The sequence below is a fragment of the Phascolarctos cinereus genome, unplaced genomic scaffold (genome assembly GCF_003287225.1).
Source record: "Phascolarctos cinereus isolate Bilbo 61053 unplaced genomic scaffold, phaCin_HiC Scaffold_3;HRSCAF=262, whole genome shotgun sequence".
Taxonomy (NCBI): Eukaryota; Metazoa; Chordata; class Mammalia; order Diprotodontia; family Phascolarctidae; genus Phascolarctos; species Phascolarctos cinereus.
The window spans coordinates 25,392,146-25,405,496 of NW_027555736.1; the positions used below are offsets into that span (position 1 = coordinate 25,392,146).

General features: G+C 41.1%; 1 protein-coding gene across 1 annotated transcript in view; it reads left to right on the forward strand.

Moving 5' to 3' along the window:
- The window catches only part of LOC110216433 (solute carrier family 22 member 15-like), a 132,207-nt gene that overhangs the window by 87,148 nt on the left and 31,708 nt on the right, over positions 1 to 13,351 (forward strand). Inside the window, exons 11-12 of the mRNA XM_078151590.1 lie at positions 5,919 to 5,983; positions 7,916 to 8,077. Of these exons, the coding sequence (XP_078007716.1) occupies positions 5,919 to 5,983; positions 7,916 to 8,056 (206 nt within the window). The 3' untranslated portion in view covers positions 8,057 to 8,077. The remainder of the gene's footprint in view (positions 1 to 5,918; positions 5,984 to 7,915; positions 8,078 to 13,351) is intronic.

Below are 13,351 nucleotides of genomic sequence, written 5' to 3' on the forward strand. Positions count from 1 at the left end.
GGTGAGAGGTGGGGTTCCTGGAACATATGACAGTCTGTGGGAGTGAGTTCAAATGCATCTGATATAGTAGAGGGCGCCTACAACCCCAAAGACCCTTTGATATTTCCTGGAAATATCAAGATATGTTCTTGGACCACTGCTTCTCAGAAGGCTTTCAGGGAATTGAATGAAACAGTAGGTTCACCATGACCTGTCCTTATGTACTCACAAGATCCCTTTATCATCTGTGCCAGTGGGAACTCTCCTCCCTGCATTGATCCCTCCCTCAAGGTTCTTTGGCCCTATTCATGTTTTCTATAGAAATTATCCATAGCTGAGAAATGCTGTACATCTAGGATGAGCTGTTATCTATGAAGTTAGCATATGATACATGGAACCATCACATTACTCCCAAACAGTTCAGTAAAACTTAAAATCAGGGGCAAGCACTTCCAACATGCTTTGGAAATTCAACCCTCAATAGATGGGGCTGGGCCCTTTTCTTCAGCCAGTGTAATTCCACCATCATACTCATCCTAGGCTACTGTTATCAGTGAGCAGATGTCCAATCATGGAAATAGTTACATTGTCCCACTTACCCCAGGCACCCAGGCAAGCCCCATTGCATCTGTAGAAGTTTGCAGCCTTGATACAGGCCCTAGATGAGATCTAGGCCATCCTGATTGTCTTCTCCGAGGGGTTCTCCAGTCTATCAATGCCCTTCCTAACCCTCATCATGCCTTCCAGATCTAACAACCATCCTCTTCTCCTTAGACTAAGTTCTCAGCTTCCATTTTAAACTGGACTCATGTTTTGCATCTCAGTGCCAGCAGGAGACAACTCCCTGTGATAGCTGGAGGTGACCCTGGTTGCCTCCCATTCCTTGCAGCCTGAGAGACCAGCTGAAGATCATGAATCCCCAGGAGACATGTAGTGCATCAGGTCTGGCTGAACTCTCAGAACCTACCAGATGACAGCCCTTCCCAGAAGCTAGAACACGGAACAATAGATACCATTCTTGCCTATTGTTTTAGCATTAGCAGGGTTGCCTTCAGGCTTCTGCTTGCCTGGTTCCGGTTTGCTTGGCCCAGATTCTGCCAGTCCCTGCTCCACCCTACACGCCCTGACCTGGAACAGCCTACCATGGGGAACAAAGCATTGGACTTAGTCTGAAGACCTTAGTTCAAATGGGCTTTGCTACTCATTACACATGTGATCTTGGAACCATTTAGAAATCATCCCCCAATAGTATTTCATAAGCAGTAGTATTCCTTAACTTTTTTTGATGATATATTTTCAAATCATTTAAAAAAAAATCCAAATCTGAAGTCATAGGTTCATAGCTCTAGAGATAGAAAGTACTTCTATAATGTAAAGTACTTGTAACATGAAGAAAATGAGGAAAAATAAGTCCTGAGAAAACTAGGACTGAGAGGTTAAGTCATTCTCCTGAGGTCACACGGGCAGTAAGTGGTAGAGATGGGAATTTGAACCCAAATCCATTGTACCACATTGCCTTCCTGGGACTCTGGGTTTAAGTCCCACTTAGAGGCTGTGTGACTTTGGGCATGTCATTTCCCCCGAAAAGACCCCATTTTCCTTATCTGTAAAAGTGTGAAGAATTGGACTAGAACAGCAACTCTCAAAGTGTGATCCTGGGAATCCTCAAGGTCAAAACTGCTTTTGTCATACTACTAAGATGTTTCAATTTCTAATGTGGCAAATGTGGGTAGAGTTGACCCACATAAACAAAACCTCTTGGGAAGGGTTCTCAGTAATTTTTTTTAAATAGTGCAAAAGGGTCTTGAGACCAAAAACTTTGAGAAGCACTGCACTAGATGTCACAAGGCCTGAATTCTAAGAGCCCCTGACTATGACCTTGGACGGAAGTGAAGGTCAAAGTGAGACCACAAAGTCTCGGCGCCATCTGGTGTCTGACTGAAGCTTTGCAGTGGCATTGATTTTTGGTCCTTAACTCTGCAAAGGCTTAGCTCCTTAGGTAAATATCAAAAGGCCCAGGTTTTGGTCTTTTTCCTTTAAACTTTTAGCCATAGGATATATTATTATTTTGGTTTCAGGGTAACTCCCACTATAAGACAGGCCTGTTCAGAAGCACAGAAGAGTCTTATTCTCACTGCAAGCTCTTAGAGAAAAGCCCTGGGTAAAGAAATAAACAAGAAACTGACAAAAGCAGAGTTACCACGTGGAGCCAGATCTGCAGCTCTTTCATCCCAGTGTTATGTCTTTGGCAGTGGGCTCAAGGACCATTTCTGGGAAGGCAGCATCCCCCATCCCTGCAGTGTGCCCCTGCCTCATCGGTCACCTCCTTCCCAAGGCTGCCTCTTCTGTGGCCTCCTCCCTTGGTCCTTTGCTGATCCCTGTCGGTTGTTATCTCCCCCTCCTGGTCCTCCTAAATGACTTTGTATTTCAGATGTATTTCGTGTTTACTTATCTGAGAGTGTGGGTCTTTCAGGAAGCTCCTTGAGACCAGCAACAGTTTCTTTTTTTGTCTTTCTTTGTATCTCTGGTGTCTAACAGTGTCTGTAACACAGCAGGCACTTAATAAATGCCCATGGGTTGAACTGAAACAGATTGCATTGCATTAAATTGAAGGATATATTCCTATATGTCACTCTTAATGGGTTAGGGATGTTGCCCAGACTTTTGAGTTTCAGCTAATCTATTATGAATCTTTCACCAGGAATGTGTTTCAACTTCTGACTCTGGGAATAAACCTAAATTTACTAGCTTCTGTTTAAAGTCTGTAGGATTACAGGATTTAAAACTGAGATCATCTAGTCCAGAAATTCTTCAACCTGTCTTTAAATTTTTTTTGCTTCATATTTTGATAACTGTATTTCAATAGAATTGGTTTTCTTTGTAAGCTTATGTAATTCTATGCATTTATGAACATGATTCAGAGAAGAGATTCATAGGGAGCACCTGAATGCCAAAGGGTTCCATGATACAAAAGAGGTTAATAAAAGGTTAACTTCTCATCTAGTCCCAATCTCCTCACTTTTTTATTAATTTATTTTGAATTATCAACAATCACTTCCATAAGATTTTGAGTTTTACATTTTCCTACCTCTCCCCAAGATGGCACACAATCTGATAAGCCTATACCTATACATTCCTATTAAGCATATTTTCATGTTAGTGATGTTGTAAGGAAGAATTAGAACCAATAGGAGGAAGCACAAGAAAGAGAAAACAATACAAAACAGAAGGAAAAAAATAGCAAATAGTGTGCTTCTATTTGCATTCAAACTCCATAGTTCTTTCTTTGGATGTGGATAACATTTCTATCATGAGGCCTCTGGAGATGTCTTACATCCTTGCATTGCTGAGAAGGGCTAAGTCTATCGATGTTAGTCATCACACAACATGGCTGTCACTGTGTATAACATTCTCCTGGTTCTGCTCACTTCACTCAGCATCGGTCCATACAAGTCTTTCCAGGTTTTTCTGAAGTCCACTTGCTCATCATTTCTAATAGCACAATAGTATTCCATTATATTCATATACCACAACTTGTTCAGCCATTCCTCAATTGATGGGCATTCCCTCAATTTCCAATTCTTTGTCAACACAAAAAGCTGCAATAAATATTTTTGTACATGTGGGTCCTTTTCCCATTTGTATGATCTCTTTGGGATACAGCTCTAGAAGTGCTATTGCTGGGTCAAAGGGCCAATCTCCTCATTTTTAAAAGGAGGATACTGAGTCCCAGAGAGAAGCGATTAGTTTGGGATCACACAGGTGGAAAGCAGCAAACCTGAGATATGAACTCATGTCCTCTGATCTATTCTGTCTTCTTAGTACTTCATTTTATTTGCCCTAAGCTTCCTCATTCAGGGGTCAAAAGATTGGGCTCCTCTGCTATAGGGGACCAGTCTGTGTTTGTTCCATCCCTTCATGATTTTTACTTTTTTGTTGTTTAGTCATTTTTCAGGCAGGTATGACTTTTTGTGACCTCATTTGAGGTTTTCTTGGCAAAGATGCAGGAGCGGTTTGCCATTTCCTTCTCCAGGGTGGAAGATGAGGAAACTGAGGCAAACAGGGTTAAATAACTGGCCTAGGGTCACACAGCTAGTAAGTGTCTGAGGCCAGATTTGTACTTTAGTTCAACTCAATAAACAATTTTTATTATTTTTTAATGTTATTTATTACTGTGAGCAGAACGTTACAGTCAATTCTAGGGGAGATGCAAAGTTTAGGTAAAACGTTCATAAATCTTAGTCTGTTGGGAGATGAGGTGAGGCAGGACATTCAATTCAGTAAGTATTTATTAAATGTTTACTGCACGCCCAACACTGGGCTAGGCACTAGGCATAAAAGAAAGACAAAATGAAACAGTCCCAGCCCTCCAGGAGCTTCCATGCTCTTGGCAATGACATGTACAGTGATGTTCCAATCTTGTCTTTCTGAGTTTTTGTCTTTTCTTAGTAGACCTCATGTATTTTATAAGTTGTCTTCAAAAGGCAGCTTCATCCCTCCCATCTATTACCTTCCTCATCCCACCGTAGCTAGCACTGATGTAAAAACACCTACCATTTATCTTTTTATCCTCTCAGAACAAGCATTAGATTTCTTCATCAAATTGGCTTTTAGGTGAGTTGCTGCTAGATGGTGCAGTGGGGAGACCTGGGGCTTCAAAATCCTGCCTCAGCCTCTTCCAGGATCTGAGACCCTTGGCAAATGACTCAACCTCTCCTTAGCCCAGTTTTCTCATTTGTAAAATTTGATAATAATAGCACCTGTCTTAGAGGGTTATTGTGAGCCCCAAATGGATAACCTATAGAAGGAGCTATATAATCACCAGCAATTTTTATATCATTTTGAAAATACCAGTGGATAGAGCACATTAGAGAGAGAAATGGCAAACCATTTCAGTATCTTTGCCCTGGAAACCAGATGGGGTCCCAAAGAGTGGGACATGACTGAAAAAACTGAACGACAGCAGAGTACTGGACCTGGAGTGATCAAGAGTTAGAATCCAGCCTCAGTGTGACCCCAGGCAAGTGACCTATATATAAACCATGGCTTGTGTTTCACCTGTAAACTCCTACAGCACCTGGCACAATGTGAGGCACTTGGGAATTAATGAGTAAATGAAATACTTGAGTGAATGACTGTGAAAGGATAGGGCTTCTGAATTCCACAGTGGGCTCTGGACTCTGAAACCCTTGAGGTGTATTCACTGATCTTTAAGATACAATTCTTAGGCAAGGGAATTTCCATGTTGGTAGTCCTGTACCTGGATGAAATCAGTGATCCAAACCCTTTTCACTACTCTCTTCCAACAAACCAACCAACTAACTAACCCATAAGCACGTGAGGAAACAAACAAACAAAACAGGATAGGAATTGTTTGGAGTCAAAAGACCTGAGTTCTAATTCTGACTTTGTGCATATTATATCCTAGGTGACCTGAGGAAAGTCACTTAAGATTTTTCCGCTTCATTTTTATCACCAGCCAAATGAGGGACTCAATAACCTTCAAGGTTTCTTCAAATCTACAATCCTGGGATCTTTTTAGGCAGTTGCCACGTCCTCTCTTTCTCCATCACCAAATGACCCTGGACTCCCAGGATTCCAGCACCCTTGATCAGGGTTTCTTAATCAGGGTCCAGGTCCATGGATCAATTTCAGGGGGTCCATAAACTTGAATGGGGAAAAAAAATTACATCTTTATTTTTACTAAACTTGAACTAAAATTTAGCATTTCTTTTAATTATTAATGTAGGCAATTCTATGTAGGGTTCATAGGCTTCACAAGACTGCCAAAGGGATCTATGATATAGCAAAGGTCAAGGACTCTTGCCCTGGATTAACCCCATGTGTTGGATCTCTGGCCAACATATTTAGATTCTGGAATTGGTTTTTGTGCCTGTTATTTATGACTTACGATCACTTCTCTGATTTTGTCTTAAAAGGAATGCTGGCCTGTTCAATGACTTGCAGACTTGGTGGTATATTGGTTCCTTTTGTACCCACCATGGTAAGTTAGATTTTTGATTTTGTTTTTATTTTAGAGACAGTTCCTGAGATATTTGTAGGTATGGCAGCTTAGCTTAGGGGAGAGAGTGCTGGATTCAGAGTCAGGAATAAATACTTGGGTTCTAGTTCTGTCTCTGATACTTGCTAGCTGTGTGATCATGAGCAAATCACCTAACCTATCTGAACCTCAAGAAACTCTCTAAGACTTTAAGATGAAGATGGTTGTGTTATTGGAGAAAATGAATTCCCTTGCACCAATGAAATCACACTGACACTTGAATTTGAAATTGAGATTTTAAAATCTTCACTTTTTCTTAAGCAGCAAGGTGATCCAGTGGATAGAGTGCTAGATCAGGAGTCAGGAAGATCTGAGTTCAAATGGAGCCTCAGACATTTAGCAGCTGTGTGACCATGGGCAGATCATTTTGCCTCAGTTTCCTCAACAGTAAAATGGGGATAATAATAGCCCCTATCTCTCAAGGTTGTTGTAAACATTGAATGAGAATATATGTGTAAAGGGCTTAGTATAGTGCTATAAAAATACTAACTGTTATTAATAGTATTGTGAAGTATTCTCTATTGTCTTATAAAAGATAGCACTTTAAAAAATTCATCATTATTATTATGAATTTGACAAACTTTAATGCACATGAACAGATCAGATACAGAGTGCAGAAAAAGGATTGCATATCAAATTATGAATCCCTGTTACATACAGCTTTTTTTTTTTGGCTAGGCAATGGGGTTAAGTGACTTGCCTAAGGTCACATAGCTAGTGTCAAATGTCTGAGGCCGAATTTGAACTCAGGTCCTCCTGAATCCAGGTCCCATGCTCTATCCATTGCACCACCTAGCTGCCCCCGGCTTGTTTGTTTTTGGGTTTTTTTTAAAGTATATAGTAAATTAAAAATGGTATCTCTATCCTTGTTCTACTCACCTACTTTTTGCTGGTCTAATTCATGTATTTTAAAAATGTTTCATTGGGGCAGCAAGGTGGCGCAGTGGATAGAGCACCAGCCCTGGAGTCAGGAGGACCTGAGTTCAGATGCGGCCTCAGACCAAACACTTGACACTTATTAGCTGTGTGACCCTGGGCAAGTCACTTAACCCCAATTGCCTAAAAAAAAAAAACAAAAAAAAATATTTCATTGATAAAAAAAAAGTGCACTTGTAAAAAGATGAGTCATCTACCTCCAAGACGAGCTTCTGTTCAAATCCCAAGGAATGTAAAATTCATCATAAATATCTTATAAAATCAGCCTTTCTGACTGAGTGGCCACTTGGGACGGTAGAAGGAATGTTGGATTCAGAGCTGGGAGAAACCTGTGTTCAAATCCACCTCTGATGGGCCCCGCTATGTGACGTTGGGCAAGTCACTGACCTTTTGCTTCCTCAGTTGTAAAATGTAGAAATTAATGCCTATCTCATAGGGTGGTTGTAAGGTTCAAATTATATAATGTATGTAAAGTACCTTACAAGGGTCATAGTGCTGAGGAAATGGCAGATATTTGTAACCCTTTGTTTGTGGGCAGGATCTTAGAGCAGGAAGGCATCTCTGAGGCCAGTTAGCCCAGCTTCCTTATTTTACTGATGGGGAAATGGAGATCTCCATTGGCAATGCTGATTTGAACTCAAGTCTTTATGAGGCCTCTTATATTTTCTTAAATTTTCCTCTTTGCAGGGGTGGGGTTGGTGTTTTCTTATACTCACATGTTGGGGAAGTTTGGCTTTGGGGTGAGATGTGAGCTTATTTATGAAATAAATAATACACGGTTTTCTGTGTATTGACTTTGTGGAGTACCTGAAAGGACTGCCTTTATTTATGGTAGATGACTCAGTGAGGTCAAAAATGAATTTGAGAGTCTTGAAAGAACAGTATGAAGGGTGTGAAAAAAAAATTGGTCATTTCAACCACTGACATTTACAATTCCAGAAATCTATCAGCCCATCTGTCCCCTTTGTGGTGTTTGGCATCAGTGGGCTGTCAGCAGGACTCTTGGATCTACTTCTTCCAGAAACTCTAAATCGACCAATAACAGAGAACCTTCAGGATCTGCAGGCCTCAGAAACCTAAGTGCTAAGAAGGCATAGTAAGGTTAGCTTTCTTTTTTTCCTTTTTTAATGTTTTTTTTTCTTTTTTCAAAAATGTTTTCTTTCTTTTTTTTTTTAATGTTTTCTTTCTTTTTTTTAAAAGCGTGAGAGGGAATAAATAATCATTGTACAGAACAGAATAATTGGTGGAAGTATTTTATCTATATGGTAGAGTGATCTGCATATACAGGTATGCTTATTTGTTGATTATTGTGATAACAATGATGTCACATATAATATGTTGCAATAACCATCATAATAGGCCCATTTTACAGATGAGGAAGCTAAGGCCCAAAGAGGTTCAGGGACTTGACCAAGGTCACACAAATAGTAAGCATCAGAGGTAGCATTTGAACCCAGGTCAGAGAATCATCACTCTATAACTGGGAGGGGCTTTAAAGGCCATCTCATCCAGTCCCCTTATTTTACAGATCAGGAAATTGATTCCTAGGGAAGTTGAAAGATACATCCAAAGTTGCCCAAGCAGTGAGCATCAGAGGCGGGAGATGAATCAGATCCTCTCTCTGTAAAGCTAGTGTTTACATTTTTGACATCTTCTTTCATTGCTAGGAGTGGGAGAGGAGGATGGTATCTCATTCTGCGATCCCAGAACTTGCATTGTAGAAATTCATTCCACCAAGGCGGATCAGCCATTCACCTGTCATTTATAGACCTAAAGGGCTGCCTGGGGCCCAGAAAGACTGTCACACCCACGGTCCTACAGTTGGTACATTTTACCAATGAGGGAAAGAAGCATGGAGGGTAAAACAACTTTGCTGTGATGCCACAGTTAGAGCATGTCAGAGCAGAGATTTGAACCTAGCTCCCTTGACTCCATGTTTCTATTATATAATATTGTTTTTTCTGCCAAATTAACCCCAGAATCCCAGAGTCTGTGAGTTAGAAGGATCTCAGAAGCCACCGAGTCCAAATTATACCAGACCAAGAGCCTTTCTCTAACATCCCCAACAAATTCAGTCTTTGCTTAAAGATCTCCAAGGAAGGAGAACTCACTACCTTCCAAGGTCTAACTGATATTAATAGTTAATCATTAAACATGTTCCTAGAAATAATATTAGATTAAACACTTCCTAGTTTGTCTTGTGTAGTAGGGCAGTGAAATGACCTTTCTTAAAGCCACATCTTTTTACTAGAAAGGAGTAGATAGGATGATAAAGAGGCAAGAGAAGTGGGCCTGCAGTCTGGAGACCCGGCTCCAAATCCCAGTGTTGATTCCTGTAGTTACAGGTCCTTTCAAGGTAAGTCACTTCAGAGTCTCTGTGGCCTCATCTGTAAAATGTGGATGATTATAATACTTGTTTCTTGTTGTTTTGAGAAAAGCACTTGGTGAAGTTGGAAAGTGCTTTGATTTTTAATATGTAAAAATACTTCCTATTACTACGTGTCAGAAACCATCTGGAGCATTTACTCATGGCAAATGTTTTCTAAATGCACTTCTGCAAGAGCAAATTGACTGGGGCTTTTCTGGCAGGACAAGGGAGTTTTGAAGAAAACTCTTCAGGCAAACCTGCCAAGAACCAAAACTATGGCTCCAAAAAGCCTGATTGCAATTGGCCTTAGAGATAACGGGAGGCCCAGAGCAAGGACACAAGCTCCCCTTTTGAGCTACCAGAAATCCCCCGAAATCGAACGAGATGCTACTGATTTGTCCTGTGCTGCTCACAAGAGCCATTTTGATTTGATTGGAGAGGCAGCATCATGTGGTGAAAAGAACCTTGGAGTCAGAAGACATAGGTTCAAATCCCAGGGTGTTTGCTACCTAGAGTGACTTTGCCCAATTTTCTTAATCTCCCTGGTCCTCAGTTTCCCCATCTGTGAAACGAGGGAGTTGGACTAGATATCTCTGAGGGCCTTCCCAGCTCTGGATCCATGATCCCGTGGTCCCTCCTTTACTGCTTCTCATCTGTGTGGTAGCTTCTCTGGGCCTCTCTTTCCTCACCTTTAGAATGAAAGGGCTGGATGAGATGCCTCTGAGCTTTCTCCCGGCTTAAAACCTGTGATCCAGGGATTGACATTGCTTTGTCAGCACCCGAAGACTTCTAGCCACAGCTGACCCATGTTTTGTCTATGAACTAAAATGAATATAGTCAGGAGAGCCACAAGGCTGGTTTTCATAATATTTGAAAGTATATTCAACTGTCGAATGGCAAGATGACATTTCAGTGAACTCGAGATGCCTCTGTAAAGCCTTGCATTTGTCTATGTAAGATGGTGAGCACTGTGGTTGAGGTTAGTGGATGTCCCAGTGCCTCTGGGAGTTGTGTCTGCCTAGCTTGTCAGAGTTATGTCTCCAAAAACTCTTCCATGTCTGCTAATGATCTGGAAAGGACGGTGGGTTCTTGAAGGATGCTGTTAATGCAACCGGTTTTGTCACGTCTAGCCAACCATCCATCCACCCATCCATCCATCCATCCATCCATCCATCCATCCATCCATCCATCCATCCATCCATCCATCTATCCATATAAGTATATGTTAGATTTTCTTCCCTTTCAATCCCTGTATGTATTGTGATGGAGGAGAGGAAGGGAAGGACAGCAGAGGATTCTAAGGTAGTCAGTGGATTGCTGCCGGGAAATGTACACCCCTAGGGCAGCCAAGCCCCGGAAACCCTGCCTTAGTTACAGTGTAGCCAAGATCAGGGTGGTTCATCCCCAGGTTGGCTTCAGTAGCATAAATTTAGATCACAGCAACTAGGTTTTAGAAGAATTATGATCTGTGTCAGTAGAAAGAGAACCCACGTCAATAATAATAATAAAATATTTTAAGTTTTGAGGTATTATAGTCATTGATTTTGTCTAGCTGGTCTATTTTGGGTGACTTTGTCCCTCAATCCATCAATAATCATTTATTAAGCACCTACTATGTGTCAAGCAGTGTGCATACAAAGAATGAAGTAATCCCTACTCTAAGGAGCTTATTTATGACTCACTTCTCTGTATCCTATTGCCTAAGGACCTGTAGACAAAGGCAAAAGGACCCATTAAAAAAAAAAAGCCTGTGGGTGGTGCAGTGGATAGAGTTCTGGACCTGGGCTGGGGTCAAGAAGACCTCAGGTCAAACATGGCCTCAGATACTTACTGGCTGTATGACTCTAGCAAGTCATTTAACCTCTCTTTCCCTCAGTTTCCTCATCTTCAAAATGGGGATAATAATAGCACCTACCTTCCAGGCTTCTTGTGAGGATCAAATGAGATAATGTTTATAGAATGCTTTGTAAGCCTCAAAGTGCTCTATAAATGCTAGCTATTCTTGTAGCCCTTAGCGGTTCTCAATTTATTTTTTTTTGGTATCAGGACCCCTTTTCACATTGTTAAAAATTGTTGAAGATCTCCTCCCAAAGAGCTTCAGTTTATAATTTTGTTTATCAATAGTTACTGTATTAGAAATTAAAACATCTTATCATGTTGTTATGAAAATAGTTTCGACCTCATGGGTCCCTGAGGGTCTCCAGACCCCACCTTGAAAACCACTGTCTCAGAGAAAACCGAAGCCCTGTTTTGCAGTGAGGTCACTTAATTTACAAGAGGACTGAGTAGAGAATGACATGACAAATGTGAAGACCGGCCGAGCCACGGATGCTGTGATTTGAATTTGTTATTTTTATTCACTGTTCTGACATGATAAATAGAGGATTCAGACTCAGTTGATTTAAGGGAAGAGGCAGAAAGACAGACCCAAACTTAGGTGCCACAGAAGTTTTAATCCTGCCCTTTTTGTATCTTTTAATAGGCATGCTAACAAAAGGAAATCATCTTTTGAAATCCTCCAAAAGGACAGTGGCTCTGATCAATGTTTGGGCATATTTTTGTCAAGGAATTTTTGCAATTAAGTCAGGAAGCCATTGTTTGATACTAGAGGGGAGAAAGAAACTGTAAGCTCTGGAGATCAATGGATGTGATGGAATGGGAGGAGGGCCATGTTTATTAGAGCCTGTAGTTAGGTAAATTAAACATCGGTGGATCCCTGAAGCCGAGGAGAAACAAACCAGTGAATGAAGCATGAAAAACAACCCTCCATCTTGGTAGCCATGGAAGGAGTTAATGAATGACAAGTGCTGGACCTTGGCAGAGTCAGATTTTTTGAGTCATTAGAACACCATGTGCATGTACATGGGGTCCAAGATGAAGCTGGGCAGTAGTAGCAGAGTGAAATCTTGCCCCTAATCTGATGAGCTTGCCAAGGTAGAGTGTTGCAAAGGTCCACCTTTGGAGGGTGACTGCCTAACTGCTCTTCTTAGACTTGTCATCAGGCTCATTTTGTGTTCAGTGGAACCCTCCTCCCCTCGACCCCACCTCTTTCTAATTTTCCTTTTGTGGGCTTTTAATGACAGAATACCTCATGGCTGTGACCAAAGATTTTTTGTTTTTTGTACTATCAAGTGGCATGCTAATTAGATTACATGGCTTTAAAGAAAGTCAATCAAGTATGTGCCAGGTAGGTTCCCCACCACCTTCAAAAAAAATTCTGTTCTTTTTTTTTTAAAGTTCTATTCTTTAGGAATCTATCTGTCATAAGCATTCAGTCAATGGTTACAGAGTCGATGAAGAAAAGAAGGAATGAGCCACCACCATGATAACATTGGTGTGTGGGATGGTAAACAAAGATGTGGGTTGAATGTTATTTAATGCATTTTCATTAGGGAATTCATTTTCATTCATGGTGTAGTGGGTAGAGAGCTGGCCTTCGAGTCAAAAAGACCTCTGAACTCTGGAAATCAATGGATGTGATGGGGTGGGAGGAGGGCCATGTTTATCAGAGCTTGTATCATCTATCCTCTAGTGTTCCAGGCACCTCTCTAAGACTGAGTTGCAGGGAAGGTGCCCACCTGCATTGGTAGGAGGACATTTTCTCATTTAGGAGTTTCCTATATCAGGGATCACAGGTCTCATCCTTATCCTCTATCCTTCTCAGTTAATGAAGATTCATATTCGTTTAGCAAAGCATGGCAGGGCTATATAGCCAGAATTTTGCATTTCTTATTCTGCTTCTGATTATCGCCTGTGGCAGCATGGAGCGGGTGCCAAGATACAGCTGAAGCTGCCTCCCTGCTGGGTTAATTGGTATTTAAAATATTCCTCCCATTAGGTAAAAGGTACTTAGGGCCTCCGTTTCTAGGGAAACCAGGAAGCATTTATCAATGATAATTTTATTGCCTACAGGATAAAATACAAAGTCCTCAGCCTGGCTTTTAAGCCACTCCAGAATCTGGTTCCAGCCTATTTTTCTCATCTCATTGGACAGTGCTCTCCTTTCT